The following is a 21,956-nucleotide window of genomic DNA, read 5'->3' as shown; positions in this document are numbered from 1 at the left end:
AAAAAGAAAAAAGAAAAAAGCTCAAAACAGCTCTTTAACATGATTTTAAATACTCAATTACAATAATTATAGTTTAACCTATTTCTTTATTTTTACTGTACACAGTTTTCCCAAGCTTTTTAAAAATAATTTTGTAAATCTACATATTTCTTGCAATTTGTAGCATGATTTTTTGCTCAGGGTTCAAAAGGTTTAAATATTTGAAAAAGGCGTCTGAAAGCAGCACAAGAAAAGAGATGTCGCTCCTGACAACAAAATATACATTTAAAGCTGGCAATAATTTAACATTATTTTTCTCCATAGCAACCTTATCAACAATACAGAAAGTAAACAAGTGAAAACTGGCAAGAGTACGCCCTCGAAAGATGAAAACAACAAAAACAACAGTATTTCACATAGAGTATGGTGTCAGAGCAGAGAGCAGAAACCCCGCAGCAGTCTTCATGTTGAGAAATACTGCAGCTGAGAAATCCTCGCAGGCTTATCTGTGATTGACGCCACTCTCTCCCTCTGCAGCGGGAAGTTGCAGATCATGTTTGACTTGCCAGATCCACCAACAGACAAAGCGATTACATTTGTTGACAGAGTCGGGGCAGGTGCTCAAATCAGGGAAATGAGAAAAACAGCTCTGAAATCTTTGAACACTCAATGTACTCTTTCACTGCAGAGACAGAGGCTCTGCTGTTGCCTGCTGTGTATAAGAAGAAAACTTTTTTTTAAAAGTCTTGGGACAGATCTTTCAAAGAGCCTGGAATTGGCTTGATTTCTTTTAAAAAAAAAAAAGATGGAAGGCAGGCAATGAGCATTTAAAAAAAAAAAGAAGAAAAGACAAAAAAGAGTACAGAAAATTAGCCAAACAAAAAGAAAAGAAAAGTAACAGAACATAATAATTTCTGATAATTATCATATTATAATTATATTTTTTTGGTATTTGTCCTTAGTTACTTTTTTAGTTAATTTTAAAGGTAATTTTCCTGTCACATCTTATAATTTTTTTTTTTGCAACTTGTGAGACATTTCATGTGAATCTTCCTGTTACCTTTTTATCCCATGTTTTTGAAAGAAATCACACAAATTTGCTCAATGTTTCAAAAGTTTAAATGATTGGGAAAGACACAAAAAAAACTAAAAACGATGCAGGTCCCAAAGGGTTAATGCATGTTTAAATGTCTCCATCCTGCTGAGAGTTAATCTTCTGCTTCACCAGGATCACTTTGACTCTCGAGGAAGGCCTCTACAGGACAAAACTTCACTTCTCTTTGGTCAGTGTGGAGCTGATCCTCATAAATTCCCATCCACAAACATTTCCACAACCCCTGACTGCTGGTTTTCTTCACTCTGGCTGTTTGACTCAGATGTAAACTGACTTCCCTCCAGTCATCAGTGGAAAAATCCAAGTATCCAGTTTGGCTCCTGTTAAATATTTAGCTGTTTGCCATTAAAACTGCACTTTGCAGTTCATCTTCCAGCTGCACTGTTTTGTTTTGTTTTGTTTTTTAGTGAAAGAGGATGCTACAAGTTCTAGGCAGCCTGGAGACAGTTCACCTGAGGCCATGTGAAAGTATCTGAACGTTGCAGGGCCCCTGCGTGGCTCTGGGCCCCCTGATTGAGACCTGTTTCCTTTCATTCTGCAGCCACAGCAGGACAGTGTCCTCTGTGTGTTTTGATGTTGTTTTGTCTACAAGCTGGATTGAGGCTTTTAATCAACAAAATGTCAAATTTTTTCCATGTTTCAAGGATCCATAATGCCTTTTTTTCAGCCTGACTTGCACAGTTTTGTTTTTTTTTTTCTTTGTTTTTTAAATTCAGATTCAAACTCTCCAAACTAATAATTCCAGCTGGCATACATGAAGATTGAGCGATAGTGCCAGGAGAAAACAAAGAAACGCACGATTGTAAAAAATAAAAAAATAAATGAAAAAATACTGTTATATAACTTAACATGGGATGTTTTACGTGCAAGATTACTGTGACAATTTCATTATAAACGAGATTCCAAAACTTTCAATGATTTTGATTTTTCAAGCCCTGAAAAATGTAATTGTGAAATCCCATGACTTTTCCCGGTTTTTCATGATCGTGGGAACCTTGTTCATTGATTTTGTCTTCAACTAGGCTGCTAAAATACCTTTAAGGATACTATTTTCCCAGCAGCAGAAGGTCAGCATATAGAATCTGCTGTAAAAAAAAATAATTTAAAAAAATCACAATAAATCCAGTTTTGTCACTGTAATTTCAGTCAAGTCTTGCCAAATCATGTATAAAATTTGACTTATTGGAATTGCTTCATGCCATTTAAAGTTAGAAAAACAGTCCAGCATTGATTATATATATATATGATAAATATATTCAACCACTAGGATCAAAAAATGTTTTTGATAAATGAACATTGGACTTAACTCTACCCTGAGAAGAGTTTGTGCCATTTGTTGGATCATAACTTTAAATTAAATCCAAATAATTATCAGTCTTGATTCAGTATCAAAAGGCAAACGGTTGCCATTTCACACCTGAAGCTTCTATGTTTGTGCTCTGATGCCGATTTTTTCAGAATGATTGAAAACAGCTTATTTGATTTGCTAATAGAAAAGTTGTATGTTTTTAAGACAGACATAGGACGTCAAAGGTGGGTGACTATGTGAAAACTTTCCCAGACAGTTTCACAACATTGTGGGAGTAGCTTTTAGTGTGATTGTTTCCACATTTTACTCAATTACCTTTGCAGATTTGTTTAAATCAATTCCAGATGTAGAAGCTTGTATTTTTTTTTTTTAACTCAAAACAGCCCAGAAGCTACAAATCTTCAACATTGAAACAATTGATGTCTCCAAAAACATTTATTTCAGGTTTGTGTTTGACAAAAAGTTCAACTTTTACTAGAGATTTGTACAAATGTACCAAGTGGGAATAAAGTTTTAACCCCCTGTGTATATAAACTCTGTTGATCACATCAATTATGAACTGCCGTTAGCCAGGACTGGCCAAACAATAAGGCTCAAAGACTGAAACTCCTGTTTAACATCACATTTATTTAACCAAAAATGTGTCTTTTAGGATGAGCTGGAGGCGGCCACTGCAGCACGTCTGGGTTTGGGGGTGGTGCCTTCCCTGAAACCATTCCTGAAAAATAGAAACAAAAAAACAGAAAATGACGTTGATGCAGCAAATGCCAAATAATTAGAGTAGTATGACACTGAAATTCCTGGTGAAAAAGTCATGCCTCTGTATTATCTGCTGTGGGACTAGTAAAGGATTATCTGTTCTTAATCTGCTCAGAGGTTTCCTTGATGACAGTTTCCTGTCTGCCAGTAGTTATCGGCTGGTCACCTAACCAGCGAGCTAACTGGCTGAAATAACCACAGCTGTTGGGAGCTGGTGATTAATTCCCCAACTATAAATGTTCTCCGTGTTTAACACGGTAGAATAAACAAAGTGTCACAAATGATGCTGTCATTTTTTTTAGCACACAAACAGTGGAATTTTAGAGAAATAGTCATCTAAAAAGAAATGCGTCATCACTACGACGTTTACTAAAATTTGGCATCCAATCTCAGAATTTTTTTGAGAGCGCACATTTTGTTCTCTCGGGGGACGCTGGGGTGTAGCCGATAACAACGATGGCTCAGTTCCACTAAAGCGTCCCAGTTGAACATGGAGCCAGCATAAACAACACCAGAATCTGATCCAATCTCAATGAAACCAGGTCTGCTTTTGTACAATGGAATACAAGTTATCAAATTAAAACCTGCAACATGGCAGCCAACTTAAATATGCTGATAAAAGCGATTAAAATAAATTAGAATCAAACTGGTTGTTATTTTTGTTTGAGACACTTGGAAGTGTCTCAGCGCTCCACTTTTGAGAAACACCACTAAGGCTATTTAATGTCCCACATCTTGTATTTCCTATGATGCTTACCTCAGAGAAAACATTGATATCACGCTGAATTCATTTGTTCAGACATTTTTTTTTTCACCATCATCGGTAAGCAGCATTGACAAATCTTATAACAAGACCATTGACGGTTTGCTAAAAAATAATCTCGCAGTATTTGGCGAAGCACCACGTGTCTCTGCCAAATCTGACGCGACAACACAGACAGCAAATAACATGTTGTCAAAAAACCAGCGCTGTTCACAATAAAGTACACCAGAGTGCCGTCCACTGGAGACACATTACAGATACAAAGTGAGAACAGGCCTGTGGGAGACTAACTCTTACACCTGGTGGTGAAAATATTCTCTGGTCAGTTCCCCACGGCAAAAATGAGCGAGACAGAAAAAAGAAAAAAAAAAAAAAAACACTGTCTAGTTGTGGGACATTAATATTGTTGGCAGATCATGTTACCAAAGATATTTGGTTTACAGCTTCATGTTTACAGTCTCGGTGTAAAAATCTGATAGGAACATTCAGTCCAACCATCACAGCTGCTCAGCATTGACATTTGTAAACGCTTGCCTAAAATTGTTTACACAAATGTTTGTTTGCCAGTACAACATGTTTGTCATGATGCTATGTCAAAAACACCAATCATCTAATGGTAATATGAATTGCCATTTTTTAATAAACATGCCTGATCAAGGTTTCTTTTTTTTTTTACAGTTTTACATCACAGCCTTAAAATCAATTTTGGAAAACATGCAGGTATGAGCTTCCTCTTGAAAAGTAAGATGCAGGAGTCTTGCTAAGACTTTGACAGATTTAATTAAGCCAAAGACCACAGTGAAGATATGTTTGCATGAAACCACTCCAAAAACTGTTAAACACCGTTAACACCCTAAACAAACCACATCATGGTCAACGATGTTGATTTATCAACTTGAATTACAAACACGGGCTCTGCTATTGAGTTGTGTTGACATGTTTCCAGAAGGGAATTTAAGCATCAAGCATCTTTTTACAACATTAAAAGCCCAATAACTGTGGACTGCAGCAAAGACAGCAAACACATGTTCACAGTGGAATCAGCACATAACCATCCGCAGCGCCTCTGGACACACTGAAATTCTGCTCTTGTGTTATACAACATCTAAAAATCGTACCTGAATCTGCGGTAGACAACCTTCAGGTGTCTCAGACGGCCAGTTCCAGTGGTGTTCCTCCTCTTGGCCTTAGCGCTCCAGTTGTCTACAAAAACAAACATCAGTAGTCAGCTTGGCCGTTCACATCTGTGCAGCTGAATAATTTACCAACACAGTAGAACTGGGCGGTATAGGCTGAAAATTACATAGTGAAATTACAAGTTTTTTTTATATCTCAACACAAGATATCTCCTCAAAAGAAGTTCATTAGTGGGAGACAGAATTGAACATTACTTCTTTAAAAAAAATAACAAATTCCTTATTTGATGTTGCAATAATGTAGGAATGACTATTGGCACTTTGAAAAAATATTAACACGATTCCATTTTTGGGCAATAATCATGAGTAATGTAGATATAATGACTAAATAGGTAAAGGCAAGTATTAAAACAAGTAGAACTGTCTGATAAATTAAGATGAGTACATCATATTACTGTAACGCAACCTTTAAAATCAAGAAAAAGTACCATTTATATCATATCACAATATCCAACATCAAAGACGACATATAGTCCTTACAAGATCTTTATATTTCTTTATACAGTATAATATCTTTATATTGCCCAGACCTACAACACAGTTTCTTGTCACAATTATCTTAATGAATCAATGACTGTTCCCATCTGGATATTATATTTGAGAGGGAGGATAGTTTCTGTATCACCTGCAGATAGTACATGTCCAGCAAAGCTCCAGCTGCAAAACATCAGATTTTTGGGGGGCACAAGTGTTCAGTAAGATAACAGCTCAGCATGTTATTGAATGACTTACACTTTCTCTTGCGCTTCTCGGGGTAGCCACACTTGCCACAGGAGGACTTCTGCAGGTGGTAGGCTTTGGACCCACAACGACGGCACAGGGTGTGCGTCTTGTTCCGGCGCTTTCCGAAAGATGATGTTCCCTTCGTCTGAGAGGTGAGAATATGAAGAAATCAGCGACAATTCCCAAAAATGTCACTGCACGTTAACAGCTATGACAGTCTCGTCTCAGCACAGAAGAGTGAATCACAGAAAGTCATATGTTCAGACATTTGTGTTTGAAAACATCACTGACAAGACTCGTGAAGCAGTAATCTGCGCTCACTGTTGAATGTAAAGAGAGCAGAAATATTAAATCACCGCCTCCTTCTTGGCATAACAACGGATGTAGAAGTTAGTACAGGTAACAAGTCGTCCAAGTCCTCATCCTCAGCAACCGAAATGATTTTTGTCACCGTCTCGCGCAGACAGTGTGTACATTATGGGGAAGCACATTCATTGCTGCATGAAGCGACTAGCCGGTTATGCTAACCGCTATGGAAGAGCTAGTAGGCTACATAGTTAGCTGCCATTACCTTTATAAGACGAATAATTACACTAATTCGTCCTTGGTACGCTACTAGGTATAAACGACTGTATTGGGAGTGATTTTGACGTTTTTTGGTGTTCTCCCGGTTAAATTGGGCCCATTCTGACCGCTGAAGCTCAATGCTATGAGCTGAAAATAAATGCTAGGATTGATGTGACAGGAACAACTTTTATTTTACTCAAATGAAGCTTCATCTTAAAAAAATACTACACCCAAAAAGTTATTGGGTTTATCCGACATGGAAACACCAAGATTCCATGTCGGATAAACCGCACATTACACAGATGTTAACAGATCTTTGTCTGCCAGCGTTTCTGCTTACCATTTTCGTCCGGTGGCTAAGGGAAAAGAGACCGGAAGAGGAGCTCGCGCACCATCAAATTACATCCGCGCTGCTTCCTGTGTAACACAGAAATGTGACCCCATGTAGCATTTTGCTAATATGCTAACATCCCAATTTATTAGAAGTTAACCTAAAGTTAGCTCCTGCAATGAACATTATACTTAAGTAAAAGTAATTACACATATTCGGGAAAAACACTTAGACTGTTAAAAGTGCCAACTCTAGATCTAAAAAAAAAGAAAAAGCATCCCCATAACTCAATTTTATATTGAATAAAATATGCTATATAACACCCCAAAACCTCAAAATTATTTGAAAGCAAATAAAAAAAACCCAAAACAACTAAAAAAGGAAAAATGGGAAACTCCCCCAAAAGTCAAAATTATATTTTGAAAAAACTCTTTTCAAAATATTTGCCATTTTTTTGTCAACTGGCCAATTGATTAAGTAATCATTGCAGCTGTACTTGTACAAACTGTTTGGTAGTTTAATTTCTGATGCATCTTATTCTATGAGCTCTTTTTATGTGTTTTATGCAATAGTCTTAATCTGTAAAGTAACTGAAACGTTCAAATAAATGTAATAAAGTAAAAAGTACAACATTTCCCTCTAAAATGTAGTTTGGTCAAAGTATAACATGACATGAAAAGAAAATACTCAAGTTTAAGTACAAGTACCTCTGATCTGTGCTTACAACATCAATCCAAAACATTTTGTTGTAAATACTGTGAAAAAGTAGAAATTCTGTCTTTTCCACTTTACAGATATACTTTTTTAAAATTATTCATAAAATTTTATATTACAGACATATTTGCACACCACAGCACACCACCACAACCAAAATGTGCTGTGAGGAAAAAAAAGAAAACAAAAAAGACACCAGCCTATATACAGCTATGTACATGTATACATATACACATAGGGGTATCTAATAAAAGTACAAAGTTCATAGTTTCCAAGATGTTCAGTGTTCTCTCAGCTTTTTTGTCCTTCAGTCCATGTAATAATTGTGAGTTGTGCTTTAAATTTTATTTTGGATTGTTGTATTTTTGGGAGTTTTTCATTCCATTTACATTTGTGAGTGAAATATTTTCCCAACAAAATAAAAAAGTTCAAGATGAGCACTTTTTATAGTCTGTTCCTTCCCTCTTATAGAAAAATATTATATCTTTTTTTGTTAATTGGATCATCAAACTAGTTGATGTGCTGAAAAAGTGCTCAACATCCACAGATATATTCATGGATGTATTATATTCATGGATATATTATATCCTGCACTACCAGCATCACCCTCTTTATACGTCAGTGGGAGGAACCCGGATGAACGGTGTGTACTGTCATGTTGCCTTTAAGTGCTCTCAGTAAAACCCAGGTTTACAATTCGGCCATTTCAGAATATCACTACAATTCTTTGAAATACAACTTTGGATGGCAATAACAGTAGAAAAATGCTTTGCAGCTCGATTTCCTGTCGTGTGTAGAGTAATTGTGATATTAAAATGAAGTGTAAATGATTGTGTTTACAAAGTTGTACAAACATAACAGATTTAGCGACACCGTTTTGCGCCTGCGCTTTTTATTTACGACATTTTCCTGAACCATGAAGGCATCATACTCCGGGAGAGTCGCTGACTGCTAAACTCGCGGATTAGCTGGAGTTAGCTGGATATTTTACTAACGTGAGTTGGTCAAATAATCAAGGTAAGATTTTAAAAAAGCCCATTAATAAGTTATTTATATTTTAATGCTTTTCAGTGGTGTATAATGTAGGTGAATTTAATCTACACTCGGTTAACGGCTGGCTAATGTTTACTGGTTGACACCATAGAGGGAGTCAGTGTAAGGGAAGCTAGCTCAGCTGGCTAACGCTAACCTAGCTCACTCTCTTAAACATCGGCTGTGCCCACCGGTTTGGCCTGTGTCCTACGTAATAAATAAGATAATTGGATTGTCTCTAAACTCCTTCAAGTGGCGCCCAGGTAATGGAGGAAATAGCAGTAATATTTAAGAGCATGCTAACGGTAGCTAGCTTGTTTAGCTATGGTAGCTGTCACATCTCCAGGGATCAGACTATTTAGTTCGCAAGGTGTTTGTAGGATTTCGCTCCTGCTGTTTACATGTGTTGAAGGCATTTTTTCAAAGGAAATAAAGATTTTGCAGAGCCACCCAATGGCAACAATTTTAGACAAAAAAAGCTGTAGTTATACATTATATTGTTTCCCATATTGCAGCCTTACGACTGTCAAAAGTGAGGGGGGTTAATATGTGGGGTCTGCCTCATTGTGTCTCCATCTGTGCACACAAGTTGGCTTTACGGCTCAGTGCATAATTAAAGGCCTCTCAGGCAGCTCAAGTGTTGTTGGCACACTTAGTGTAAGCTATGTATAGTGCCGATGTCCCATTTTTGAAATAAGCCCTTTCTGAAAAACCTATGACAGCTAGGATGGCTGTCAATCTGGATTATTCTGCTCCATTTATTTATTGTAATCTGTCTCACTATTGTGTGATTAGGCTGCTTTTAATCTGTATTTTTTAAAATTAATGAGGCTGTAAAGATAACATAATGGCTGTGTTGTCTCATTGTCAGCTGCTGCTCATGCAAATTATAAGTCAAGTTGCGCAACAATTGAGATTGGCATGCTTATTTAAAAAAAGAAATCTGTTCATTCAAGTGTATTAGATTGGTTCATACTGATGTGCCTTAAAAATGTTTCTCTTCATGCAATACAAAGATGAAGGATGAGCTCGTCCATGTTGATAAAACAGACAATTGCAATGGTGCCCTGTCTCAAGGAGAATACAACAGAAGGAAAGGTCATGACGTCAGTGACGCATGTTCAAATTTTGCATTGGAGCCAGACTTTGGTGCCAGTTGTAGTGCAGTTACTGTGGCAGAAATGGCAAATCACACTATAACCCATCATATCTTTGTTGTTTCAATTTGTCTGTAAAAATCCTTCCATCAGATTAAAAAAAACATACATTACCTGATGTGGACTGATGTTTATTATGTAATTGTGTGCATTCATTTTCCTAAGTTTTGGTTTCTAAACAGATCATGTTCTGTGCGTCAGCTGCACTAATAAACTCTGGCTCCAATGCAAACGCTGTCATAAATGTCATGTCTTTTCCTCCTGTTATGGTTTCTTGCCCTGTCTAAGACATTGATTACTGCTCCCTCAGGTGAGCTGTTGTCATGACGACTCTAGATGACAAGATTCTGGGAGAGAAGCTGCAATACTACTACAGCAGCAGCGAGGACGAAGGCAGTGACAACGAGGACGAGGATGGGGAGAACAAGACCATCCGGAACGCTGACGTCAATGAGCCGGAGATAGACTATAGCGCCGATGGAAGTGCTGTCAACACAGGTGATAATACAAGCACACACACACACACACACACACACATACACACACACAGAAAAGTAATGTTCCAATAAGGCCACTGTGCATACTTGGAACAAGACATTACAGTGACACTAACCATTCTCTCTCAGGACCAAAGGGTGTCATCAATGACTGGAGGAAGTACAAGCAGCTTGAGGTGGAGCAGAAACAAGAGCAGAAGAAAGAGATGGAAAGGCTGATCAAGAAGCTGTCAATGACCTGCCGCTCTGACCTCGACCTGCAAAAAGACAAGGAGAAACAGAAAGAGATGAAGGACAAAATCAAAGGCAAAGTAAGCAGGATGAGGACAAAATATATACATGTAAAGGAAATGCTGTATAAAAAAAAAAAAGCTGCCTTAGTCCTCATTGCAAGCAGCACATGGGTGACTCTCTCTTGAAACTACGCCACAACAGTTGCTGTTGAAAGTTTTAATACAAAAAAGATATTATTTAAGGACGATACTCGTTCTTTGTGCTAAGCTAGGCTAACCGTCTGCAGGTTGTAGAGTTATTTCCTGCATCGACATGACAGCAGCTTTTTTTCTTCTTATGTAATTCTCTGCAAGAAAGCTTATTTCCCAAAATATCAAACCACTCCTTTTACTAACTGTACATCTTTTCCTCTTTGTCCACCCCACAGATGACCATGCAAGAGTACAACATGCTCCAGGAGGAAGAGGATGACGAAGACTTCCTCCAGCATTACCGCATGCAGCGCATTGAAGAGATGCGGCGCCAGCTCTGCCGTGGCAAACGCTTTGCGCAGGTCTACGAGCTCAACAGCGGAGAGGACTTCCTGGAGGCTTTGGACAAGGAGGACAAATGCACATTGGTCATGATCCACATCTATGAGCCGGACGTCCCGGGCTGTGAGGCCATGAGCGGCAGCCTCATGTGTCTGGCTCAGGAATACCCGCTGGTCAAGTTCTGCAGCGTACGCAGCTCGGCCATCAGCACCAGCGCACTGTTCAGAGACAGCGCACTGCCCGCACTGCTTGTTTACAAAGGAGGAGACCTGATCGGTAACTTCGTGCGAGTCACAGACCAACTCGGGGAAGACTTCTTTGCTGTAGACGTGGAGGCCCTGCTGCAGGAGTACGGCATGCTGCCCGACAAGGCACCGATCATCCCGAAGACGATTCGCAATGGAGCCATCATACAGAGCACTGTGAGCGATGATGACTCTGACCTTGATATAGACTAGAGCCATAATATCTTAACATGCATTATATGCTTGGGAAACACTCGCACACAGTCTGCATGGACGATAAATCATTTTTATGTAAGTGGACCCCCGTAGTGATGACGGACTGAGTCAGGCTTGCCATGTTAACACTCACACAGCAACATGCAACCAGCATTGAAGCAGAACCAAAACTAAATGCACACATAACATCAGTGAGTTTCATCACGACAATGATAATACATGGTAAGCATAAGTTATAATTAATTAAATTCTAGCCATTATTAACATAGAGGACCTGTTATACACAGCGAGAATGCTGTAGAGGATAGATTATAAGTGTTTTGTTTGAGCTGTGACGGTTGACTATTTATTTGTTGTGTTTCAACACATTCCCTGTTTTTGTTCCGCGTACATCTTCATCGTCTTAAACATGTTTCACTCTGTAGAAAACTAATCCTGCAGCCCAAACTGACTTTTAGTTAATTTTATAACTTTTATATGTGCTGTACCATTTCAGATAGTAGGAAAAATAAAGAAATGTTTGAACTCACCATCTGTTGTATCTTTATTTATCCGAGTGGTCTAAAGTAAGGATGATGGACAATAAAACGAAAAGGAGTTTAGGAATGTTAAAGCTGCGCTTTTCAAATATTTTATACTAACTGTGGATTGATTGATTTAGGGTAACATTAAAGACTTGAAGAAATAAATCCACAGATCTGCTCTGCATTTTCCTTCAGTGTCACAGAGCGTTTTTGGTTTTCCAACTCATATCTGTGCTAACCACCCTCATTTCTAGCTAAGATTTCAGCAAAAAGCTCAGATAGATGAACTGCACACTACCTACACATAAGCACCAAACAAAAAAAACTAGCTGGTGAACATAGTGGAATATTTAGCAGCGAAAGGGGACAATTTTTTCTTTAGGACTTGGTGGACCCCAAAATTTGGGGCCTGGCCAGAAACCAAACTCCAAATGAACTCTAATGTTGTTCTGCATTTGTCAGATATTTAAATAAAAACTTCTTGCCAACACATTCATTCAGCTGATCTAAATCAGTGATTAAATGGTTAACAGATTCGGCTGCATGACATTAGTAGCCATGTGTTGTACTCACAGATCATCAGATCAGAGATGAATACCAGTATTTACAGATGTGGGCTTCAGACAGCTGGAGTTGTCAGCCACAGATGGAGTTTATGTGGGTAATTGCCGGAGCAGAGCCCTCGCTAACGTTATTAGCTCCACCTGTGCTTCTGCTGCTACCAGCCAAACTGTCTGCTGTGAAAAAAGGTCTAAACCCATGATCATTTCGAAATGAATCCAAACTACTTGTTGTCTTAGTGTTTATAGCTGAAAAGTGTAAAATAAGTAGTCCTAATCACATGAAAAATAATAGTGAAAGACACTTTTATTTGTTAACATTTGAAAACTTAGACATATATTACATTTATTTGGCTCACTGAGCAGCCGAAAGTTGAAAATCTTACAAATATCGATTTATCATCACTATCTTATTAAGAAAAAACATGACAGAGTTGCCCATATAACCACGATGCTGTAACTCAGCTTCCTCTGCGATGACACAACAGCATCAACGGGCTCCTTTCCATTTCAGTAAATTCTGCAGAGGTGATTGGTCCAACACAGACTGTGTTTAGGGCAACTCATCCAATCCTTTACTCTCATCGTTGCAACCATATCAAAACTCATCCCTCAATTCTTTCAGAGCTACACACCACAGTTTGCATTTATCCCTACTGGCCACAGGATAATAACTTTGTATTAAAAACTGAGCGACATGCACAACAGTTGAAGTTCAGCGGACACCAGGCTAATGTAGCCTAGAGAAATCTCATCAGCAGCAGAGTGAGGCAGGGGAACGCCAGCAGCAGGAGGGTCTTTTCTTCATAGAGGGGAGCAGCTGAGTCGTGCAGGTCATGTCCACAAAAGGCATTCTCCAACAAAAGATGGGTTTCAGCGCTGATACCTGCAGGGAAGGAGAAATATTGTCACACTATCTCATATAGTTAGCTAATTAAAGGGACAGTACAGTTCAATCTAAACTGTTACCTGTAGTGCTATTTATCAGTGTAGATTGTTTTGTTGTGAGGTGCCAAGTTTTGGAGTTATCAGTAAAGATGTCTGACTTCTCTCCAGTGTAACTGAGTGAAATGGCACTCAGAGAAGAGAGAAAATAGTTCCTACATGAAACTGCACACAATAAAGTCTGGATTATTTTAAGTAACCAGGTCATGATTTCTGTAAAGAGACATCATTGTTGAGTTTTTCAAGCATTATATAGCTGCATTTTATTTGAGAGAATGACTGATGATTGATTTAGGAGTGAACTTTTACTTTAATCTATCATTACTGTGCTGCTTGCAGGCTCATTTGTGGCGGAGTTGATTAACATTTCATTATCCCTCTGGTGCTGCATGACCTGTGAGCCTCACTGCAGCCTGCAGATCAATGCCAACTAATGGTATGGGCTCACACAAGTTGCACGCTCAATACAGTAAATCAGTGGAAGCTTTGAAATGCTTCAGTTAGCTGAGGAGACCAGCACACTGTTGATGATACACACCATGTTGCGACCATTCGTCCCACAGACGCTGGACATCCTCATTGTGATGTCCGTGGTGTTCATGATGATCTGGGTCTGTATTAATCACAAAAGCCGGATGAGGTCTAACAACTAAAAAGAAAACTACATGAGAATATGGATAAATGAATACAGCATGGAAAGGATTAAGAGAGAACAGACAGGACACAAACAGGAAATGAAGGGGAAGGAGCAGGCAGCTGTTTTGACCTTGGGGACCGAAAAAACACATTTCATAAAATTATTATGCATCCCAATAGTTGTCCCGCAATGCACTAGAGGGCTTATGGCATACATGCCGTATTTTAAGATTAAATCTTGTGGAATTATAGAATAATGTTTAATAATGTGGGGGTTTTTTTTAGTTCAGTTTAACGGTTGTATTGGCACAAAAAATGCAATATGTGCACTAAAGTGCAGCAAATAATCAATCAGAATAAGAGTAAAAATAAGAACCAAGAAAAATTCATATAAAGGATAAAAAGTCTAAATAAAGATGGTAAATTGGTACCATTTGAGTGATGCCAGAGCATCCGTTTGAGTTCCCTGAGGGCCTGGGTGAGGTTCTCCAGCCGGTCATGAAGGTGGATATTCTCCTCTATCAGCGCATGAATTGTATCCTGCAGTTCAAAGCTCCAACCTTGCAGGACCAGCAGGACCAAGGGCATCAGCAAAAGCACTGGCCTTAGTCCCCTCATAGCGAGCACAGCACGCAGCCTGTATCACATCTTCACTGTCATCCCTGTCGTAGGCACGTCCCAGTCTCGTGCAAAAGAGATGCGCTTCGCTTCAGAAATGATTGGTGCAGTATACGTTACCAGCTTAAACTCACGGGGAGGTGACATCAGTTTGTTCTGTCTTTCCAAAGCCATGAGTGGAAAGCTGCCAGTGGGGCTGCTTTTAAAATCTATCCAATGTTTCCACATCAGTGGTCGCTGTGACTAAATGCAACAGAGGAGTCCCAGTTTGCTTTGGTATAGTCTGTTTTAAATGTATGCTGTGTAAATAAACTTAAGTACTTAAGTTCTGATGAATTCGTGTGAAATACAGTCCAAAAACGTGGGTAAAAAAGAGATGCCACGTGCCAATCGGGTGCATCGATAATCAATGTAGACAGACAGACAACCTCCTGGTGTTTGATTAGCTGCAGCTCATTTCTGTCACATGTACGACACACACATGGACACCAGGACAAAATCAAAACTGTGAGCCCAAGAATAAAAGCACTGCTGAAAGTATATCCTTGAGTGATTATGTGAATGTCAACTGAATTTCCACAGCCTTTAGAGGTTTGTCTGGAGCTCACATCTCTTTAGAGAGTGAAACAAACAGACGTCAGTAAGACTAAGTGCACACTTACTGACCTACTTCAGGCCCCGAGAGCTACATTACTTCTTGTTTTGGTACACAGGAAATAAGTCATGTCTCTAAAGCGGCACAGTTATTAGTGACACTTAAAATATTATAGAAACACAAGGTTGTGCTGCTTACAATGTATTTCCTGTTTGTTCCATTGTTTTATGGTCAAAAAGCTGCACAATTACGCTGCCATGTGTCAGAGAACAAACTGGGAGGAAAGACGATCCTTCAGATGCATTTGACTGTATTTTTTTCTTACTTGAAGCACAAAATGTACCAAATCACCATCTAATCCAATTTTTAAAACCTGATTTGATCCTTCATTGATCAAATTGCAGCTCATTTTGCCAGAGTTGCTGCTCAATTACACTCTCCCAATATGAATATCTCTATTAAATAACACCATATACTTAACTCGATTCATTCCCACACCGAATGACTGTCGTCAGATACCTGCTTTAGGATCGCGAATGCAAGTTAAGACTCATGACAATTATGTGTTTTTTTTCCAAAGAAGAAGCTTTTATTTAATTATCATGTGTATCAGTTTATGCTGTCTTGGCAGCCCTGGTGCGCTTCTTCTTGACCACAACAGGCTTCTGGCTCTTCAGGATGGCACTGGCACGACGCAGGGCAGCCTGGAAAAACAAGTCAGACTCAAATTACGTTCCTGAAAGCTTTAAAATACAAAGTCCACCATATAAACCGATGTGGTAACTCAATTTGAAATGCTGCTGTCGGATTAAGCTCACCATGCGCAGGTCCTTCCTGTACTTGTTCTTGCTGATGATGTGCCTCAGGCTGTTGAGGGTGGCGCGGGAGTTCTTGTTAATGGTGATCTTTTCGTAAGAGCTGGCAGGTTTGTGCTGGCCTGTTAAACAAATAAACATTCCACGGTTACCATAATAGCTGTTACAATCCCAATAATAAAAAAACAATAACCTGCGACCGCAAAAAGTCTCAGGTTACATAAACTTGCTGCATCTTTCTTTAAGTGTCATGCTCATCTATACCGCGTTTCTTGTTATTACAGCTCAGTGCATTTCTGCCAATTCCAGGAATCCACCGTGGCTACATATTCATCTACTGAACCGCAACCTGCTAAAACTGCCTATTTAACATCTTGACTTTCTGTAAGTCAGAGCGTGAGCAATGAAAATACAACAACTGTGTATGGAAAAGAGCAATGTTACAAAAAAGGAGCAGCCGTCTCATAAAAATGTCACTCGTATGAAAAATTATTTTGGCAAATACAGCTCTATGACATTCATTTTGAACAGCTATCAGGCTGTAAAATATACATATAGATAATGTTTTCATTCAATCCATTTCAACACCTCCTGTGATCAGCAGGTAAAGCCTGTATACATTCATCCCCGTAAATCACTTGTTTTAAAGACAAAGGAAGTAGATGAGAACAATCTCAAGTGTTTACCTGCACGCTTCTTCAGCACGACCACGACTCCCTTGCCATCGGCAGCTGGCTGCACACCTACAGTCTTCTTGTGAACCAAACCGTTGAAGCGGAAAGAGTTCCTGGACTTCAGGTTGTTGGGCTCCTGTCACATAAATGGATTGATTCATATTAACCCACTGCACAGCTTCTGTTGTTGTCACAGTTGACAGTACATACAAAAATGGACAACTATTTTATCTGTACACCCGTTTCATTAGTATTTTTTTATATCTTTTATCATTAAAATAATAATAATAAATTACTTTTGCCCTTGATGGTGCTACATCTTTGGAGTTGAAGGATAAGTTGATTAAAATCAGCAGCTACTATGAAAATTATTAGTTATTGTTATTATTTTTTCATTATCTTTTATTATGTACTGACTGTCTTATCTGATTTAGTTAAGTGTCCTTGGATGACTTGAAAGGCCCTTATAAGCAAAATGTATTATTATCATTATCATTGTTATCAATTCGTCATTATTATTATTATTGTTTTTAGCATTGTTACTTTAGCCCTATTTTGAGGGCTTGTGCCTTCACTTTAGTGGACAGCTTAGAGAATGAAATGGGGAAAGACAGAGGACGACATGCAGCAAAGGGCCAGGATTGGAAGTGAACCCACAACTGCTGCAGCAAGGACACAAACTTTGTAACTGTCGTCATTATTTAAGACAGGCAACGACAAATTAATTTTACCACCAAGACCAGTCCCATTATATCCTGTTTGTTTGCTTCAACACAGTCAACTTACAATTTACTGGCAGTATTACAGTAGCATGTAAGTTCAATGGTTGAGCACCTCCTCATTTAGTTTTATATAATGCCATATTAAAAATGGCAAACTCAAAAACATATTTTGGAGAAGCATTATAGCGTCTTTCCACCAGACTAAGCACTTTACAATTTGCCCCTTATTAATCCATTCAAGCACACATTCACGCTCAGATGGTAGCAGAGCTGTCTTGCCTGGAGAAACGTGTTGGTAAAGGACACTTCGACATGCACACAGATGTAAATGGGGATAAAACAGCCATTTTCATGATGTATGACCAACCTGCTCTACCTCCTGATCCACAGTTTTTTTTTTGTCTTCGATCCAATATGAACACACCACTTATTCAAACCTCTTGTGATGCTCATATTTGATACTAGACTGGGACACAGATGTGTGAGTCAGGTGTGTGGGACAGGTGTGTGGGTCAGGTGTGTGTGAGCAGAGAGGCAGGCGGTGTACTCACAGTGCTGTAGGTCTGTCCGTTCCTCTTGATGAGGAAGCTGGAGCAGTTCCTGATGACCATCCACTGCAAATGGGACGACATGATGAACCTGGACAAAACATACCACTTCAATTTTAGCGAAGTAATTCCCAAGCCCAGCTAAAAGCAACATCAACAAGCAGCTACACATACAGACTCAATCTGCAACTGACAAGCGTCATGTCTGTATCCTACCATCTTTTTAGCTACTAATGTGACGTTAGCTCAACGTGTTCACTTGGTTTCGCGACATTTGGATCACTTAAAATTGAGTTGGGGTATTATTCGCCAATGATAAAGTTCTATAACACACTATACAAAGTGCTTTTTACGTTATCACTCACACGAATAAAACAGCGCTGTTGTTGAGCTGAAACACAGTTTGCTAAAGTTAGCCACATAGCTCAGCTCAATGGACTAAAGGAGCACGACGAGGCCTAACCCGGGCGACGTGCTCACACATATATCTGTCTATTTGTACTATGTACATTGACATTTATTGTCGCATAAGGTGTACAACAGACACCAGAGCATTTTTATCTTACTTTTCGACGCTGAATACAAATAAAGAGACAGAAAAAAGACACTTTTGTGAGCGGCTATTAGCTGCCGAGGCGACCACGTTACCTTTTAGCGGAGGAAGAGGACCGGAGAGGCCGGAAACCGCTTTACGGTGCCTCTGTCAGAGATCATTGCGCACATACGGCTTCTTTTTAATAAAATAAATAATATATAACAAACAAATTGACAAATTTAAATTATATATTGAATCATATACGTCGTTACAGTTGTGGTGTCATTAGTGCTTAAACATTATATAATACTTTTTAATGTGATATTATTGAGTACTAGTTAACCGAAAACTCAGCGGAGGGACACGTCCTCACCGCGCACTGTAAAACCTCAACGTCATTAATGCGCGCCCCGTGTTTACAGACAGCCGTAAAAAAAAAAAAATAAATTTCCAAATGTCAGCTGCTTCAACCACAAACGTGTGAGGTATTTTTAGATTAAAATATGAGTTCGTGTAGGGAGCACGTACAGAGTAAACCAGACGAATCTTTTAGTAAAAATCATTCGTTTTGGACGCAGATTTTGTGAAGTATTCTGTGGATGTTGTTGTGATTGGATGAAACTGAGGACCAAAAAGTTGTCATCGGGTCATATCTGGTGTAAAACGGCTCATTACACAGTCACAGTGTGGTGTGACATGGCATCTGCAAGCAGTGTCGTAATGTGACAAGTCAAACATGGACGAAGAAGAAGATCTGGAGACACTTGGTGAGAAACTATACAGTCTGATTTACCCCAAACACAAAGAAACTGCTGGAAAACTCACAGGTGAGCTGTTGTTACGTGACATTATAAAACAAATTTGCGCCATAGTAACGAGTAAACACGTGACATATAGTAAACATGCAATCAAAGTTGTAAATCTGCTTGTGTCTACCAGGTATGTTGCTGGAGCTGCCGGCTGCTGTCCTGAGTCAGATGTTGCAGGATGAAGCTACACTTACTGCTGCTGTGGAAAAAGCCCTCAGAGCTCTGCAGCTGTCACAGGATCCCAGGTACAGCGACGGGCGAGGGGGTGCTGACTTGATCTCCTCCCTCTACCATCCTAAGTCCTAATTTTTTTGGGGAGGATCAAAATTTTATTAGCAGTTTTCCTTTTTTTTTGCAATAAAACACAGAAATTCAACGAACATACATGACAAGAAAAAACAAAAAGCCACACTCACGTCAATATATTTATATATTTATATTTTTTTTGCTCCAGTGAGACCAACCAGTAACCAACATCACTGTTTCATGGTCAAGTTCAACCCAGAAAAATCATTTAAAAACAAACTAAGTTCTCATATCTAATACTGGATCAATTCCCAGTAGAGAAGTGAGGTAATGTTTAGATGCAGAAGGGTATATTTAATATAAAAAGACTGTTATACGATTAAACAGGATGTCTTGTTTTGCCTATGAAGGCAGCATCTGCTGTTTTAGTTTAGATCAGTGTATTATTTAGGGAACAAGGAATATATGTGCATGTCAGATTCTTCGAAATGGCACATCAAAGTGCCAAAAAGTGGCATTCTGACATCACTGCAACTTTTTTGCAGCAAGGGAACATGTAAGGACGAGGATGACGTGTCTGTGTCCTCTGACTCTCTGGGGGAGCAGCTGTTTGAGCTGGTGGATGTTTACAACACGGGTCACTCACAGAAAATCACAGGTAAGCAACCAGTCCTGTGATTCAGCAAACACCTGATGTAATGCAGAAAAATACCAGCAACATCAGCAGAGCTGCTAGCATGGCTGTGCACTTAGTCTTAATATCATTTGCATGCAAATAAATCTATGAGCGACTAGTGTGTAATGCATTGAGGTATGATTTGCTGTTCTTCAACAGGAATGCTTCTGGAGCAGCACAAAGAGGTCGTGTTAAACCTTCTTTCAGATCCAAAACTGTTGGAAGAGCAGGTGAACTTTGCCCTGAAAACGCTCAAGCAGTAAGCGACTTATGACTTTCAATGTAAATCTACAAAATAAAACATTAAAGGTCCAGTGTGTATGTATTTATTGGCAGAAATGACATATAATATGAATAAATATGATTTTATTAGTGTATAATCAGCCAAAAATAAGAATTAAAATTAAAATTACAGTTAAATCATATGTTTGCTGTAATTTTCTTGTTGCCTCCCTTCAGGCAGGACATGGAGGAAACAGACGTAAGTGACACGTCGGACGCTGACGACACAGAGAGGATAGGAGAGAAAATCTTCTCACTGGTGGAGGAGCTGGATCCACTTCATGCAAACGATATTACAGGTGACCTGATACTCTCTGTTGTGGCATTCACTCGAGAAAAAAAAATTGATCTTCCTTGATGTCATATCATTTAAAGCTTATCATTTTCCCCATGGTAGAGGTCTTGTACGGTGTGGATAAAGTCTGAATTATGTTTTGGTTGTTTTCTTCTGCATGTGTGTGTGCAGGTATGCTGCTGGAGATGGAGCCGGCTGCTCTCCAACAGCTGCTCAGTGACCACGGCATGCTGGAGCTCGCTGTTCAGAAAGCACAAGCAGCACTGGACGCTCAGAATCGAACTCTGTCGACATGAAACGAGGAGGACAACATCATTTTACACAGAAATAAGACATTGTACGACTGATGAACTTGAATGATACAATGCTGGGAAGAGCTGGCACATCTCTCCGGGAGATCATAATAATACAAGTTACCTATAGAAGCAGCTGTCTTCGTTTTTATGAATTGTTGAGCGGACTTTGGAGAGTCGACGCTTGCTTGGACTTACTGTCAATAATTGAAACGTCTAGTGAGTCGCCTCTTAGTTAAAATGAGGTCGATATTGCCCCTTTTTAATATCGTGCTGACTTTGCTAGTACGTCTTTGTCAGATATATGGGCTGAACACAAGTGCCAGTATCATATGAAACATCAGTATTGCATAGCTGTAAACAAAGTGTTTATCTAATATAAGTGTTGCCAACAGTCGAGCTATGACAATTTATTAATTTTGATTTTGTACTGTACATAATGATGTAACTGTGAGTCGTCTTTGCTAACAGAAATACAGCAGATTATTTAAAAACTCAGGAAGCTCCATCTTTTTAGCAATATGTGTGACATGGCTCTATGGATGTCAGTATTGCTCTAATGGTCCACCACTTTGTGTTTTTTTTTAAATGCCACATGAAATGAAAATTAGGACAAATTATACAATAACCCAAATTGAGGCAAAAAATGCTCAAAAAATTGCATCAGTTACTTAAGCTTAGGGACAATAGTTGTCCCTAAGCTTATGCTCAAATATTTACTGTAACATAAAACATTACTTTTTTTGTCAAGTTAAAACTGAACATATCTTATCATGAAAGTATCTGTATGGTTTGCCTTGTAAAAAACTTTGAT

At 39.0% G+C, this 21,956-nt stretch overlaps 4 protein-coding genes and 2 non-coding genes across 7 annotated transcripts; 2 read left to right on the top strand and 4 right to left on the bottom strand.

Moving 5' to 3' along the window:
* Window positions 1-2,818: 2,818 nt before the first annotated feature.
* rpl37 (ribosomal protein L37) lies at window positions 2,819-6,829 on the bottom strand. Its single transcript, XM_042508684.1, has 4 exons — window positions 6,751-6,829; window positions 5,853-5,988; window positions 5,043-5,127; window positions 2,819-3,120 (listed from the first exon to the last, which is right to left on the bottom strand). The coding sequence occupies exons 1-4, from the start codon at window positions 6,751-6,753 to the stop codon at window positions 3,051-3,053; spliced, it is 294 nt and encodes a 97-aa protein (XP_042364618.1). The 5' UTR covers window positions 6,754-6,829; the 3' UTR covers window positions 2,819-3,050.
* Window positions 3,912-3,991, bottom strand: LOC121960334. Its single transcript, XR_006106965.1, has one exon. It is a non-coding gene; the product is annotated as a small nucleolar RNA SNORD72 (small nucleolar RNA).
* Window positions 6,060-6,139, bottom strand: LOC121960335. The gene has a single exon (XR_006106966.1). It is a non-coding gene; the product is annotated as a small nucleolar RNA SNORD72 (small nucleolar RNA).
* Window positions 6,830-8,376: 1,547 nt separating the features above from the next.
* On the top strand, window positions 8,377-11,898 carry pdcl (phosducin-like). 2 transcript variants are annotated; one of them, XM_042509296.1, is made up of 4 exons: window positions 8,377-8,450; window positions 9,955-10,142; window positions 10,271-10,452; window positions 10,803-11,898. In XM_042509296.1, exons 2-4 carry the CDS (start codon window positions 9,968-9,970, stop codon window positions 11,364-11,366), a joined length of 921 nt encoding a protein of 306 aa, XP_042365230.1. In that variant the 5' UTR covers window positions 8,377-8,450; window positions 9,955-9,967; the 3' UTR covers window positions 11,367-11,898. The 2 variants fall into 2 exon arrangements, with proteins under 2 accessions (XP_042365230.1, XP_042365229.1); XM_042509295.1 differs by having other exon boundaries at window positions 8,383-8,472.
* A 3,915-nt stretch (window positions 11,899-15,813) lies between these two features.
* On the bottom strand, window positions 15,814-18,678 carry rpl28 (ribosomal protein L28). Its single transcript, XM_042509370.1, has 5 exons — window positions 18,655-18,678; window positions 18,010-18,097; window positions 16,749-16,872; window positions 16,066-16,184; window positions 15,814-15,951 (listed from the first exon to the last, which is right to left on the bottom strand). The coding sequence occupies exons 2-5, from the start codon at window positions 18,088-18,090 to the stop codon at window positions 15,862-15,864; spliced, it is 414 nt and encodes a 137-aa protein (XP_042365304.1). The 5' UTR covers window positions 18,091-18,097; window positions 18,655-18,678; the 3' UTR covers window positions 15,814-15,861.
* Window positions 18,679-18,957: 279 nt separating this feature from the next.
* On the top strand, window positions 18,958-21,768 carry LOC121960173. Its single transcript, XM_042509785.1, has 6 exons — window positions 18,958-19,368; window positions 19,481-19,595; window positions 20,142-20,254; window positions 20,432-20,531; window positions 20,732-20,853; window positions 21,021-21,768. The coding sequence occupies exons 1-6, from the start codon at window positions 19,278-19,280 to the stop codon at window positions 21,143-21,145; spliced, it is 666 nt and encodes a 221-aa protein (XP_042365719.1). The 5' UTR covers window positions 18,958-19,277; the 3' UTR covers window positions 21,146-21,768.
* Window positions 21,769-21,956: the final 188 nt, after the last annotated feature.

The sequence above is a fragment of the Plectropomus leopardus genome, chromosome 20, assembly GCF_008729295.1.
Source record: "Plectropomus leopardus isolate mb chromosome 20, YSFRI_Pleo_2.0, whole genome shotgun sequence".
Classification (NCBI taxonomy): domain Eukaryota; kingdom Metazoa; phylum Chordata; class Actinopteri; order Perciformes; family Serranidae; genus Plectropomus; species Plectropomus leopardus.
The sequence above is the reverse complement of the archived record's forward strand: the minus strand, read 5'-3'. Positions and strand labels throughout refer to the sequence as shown.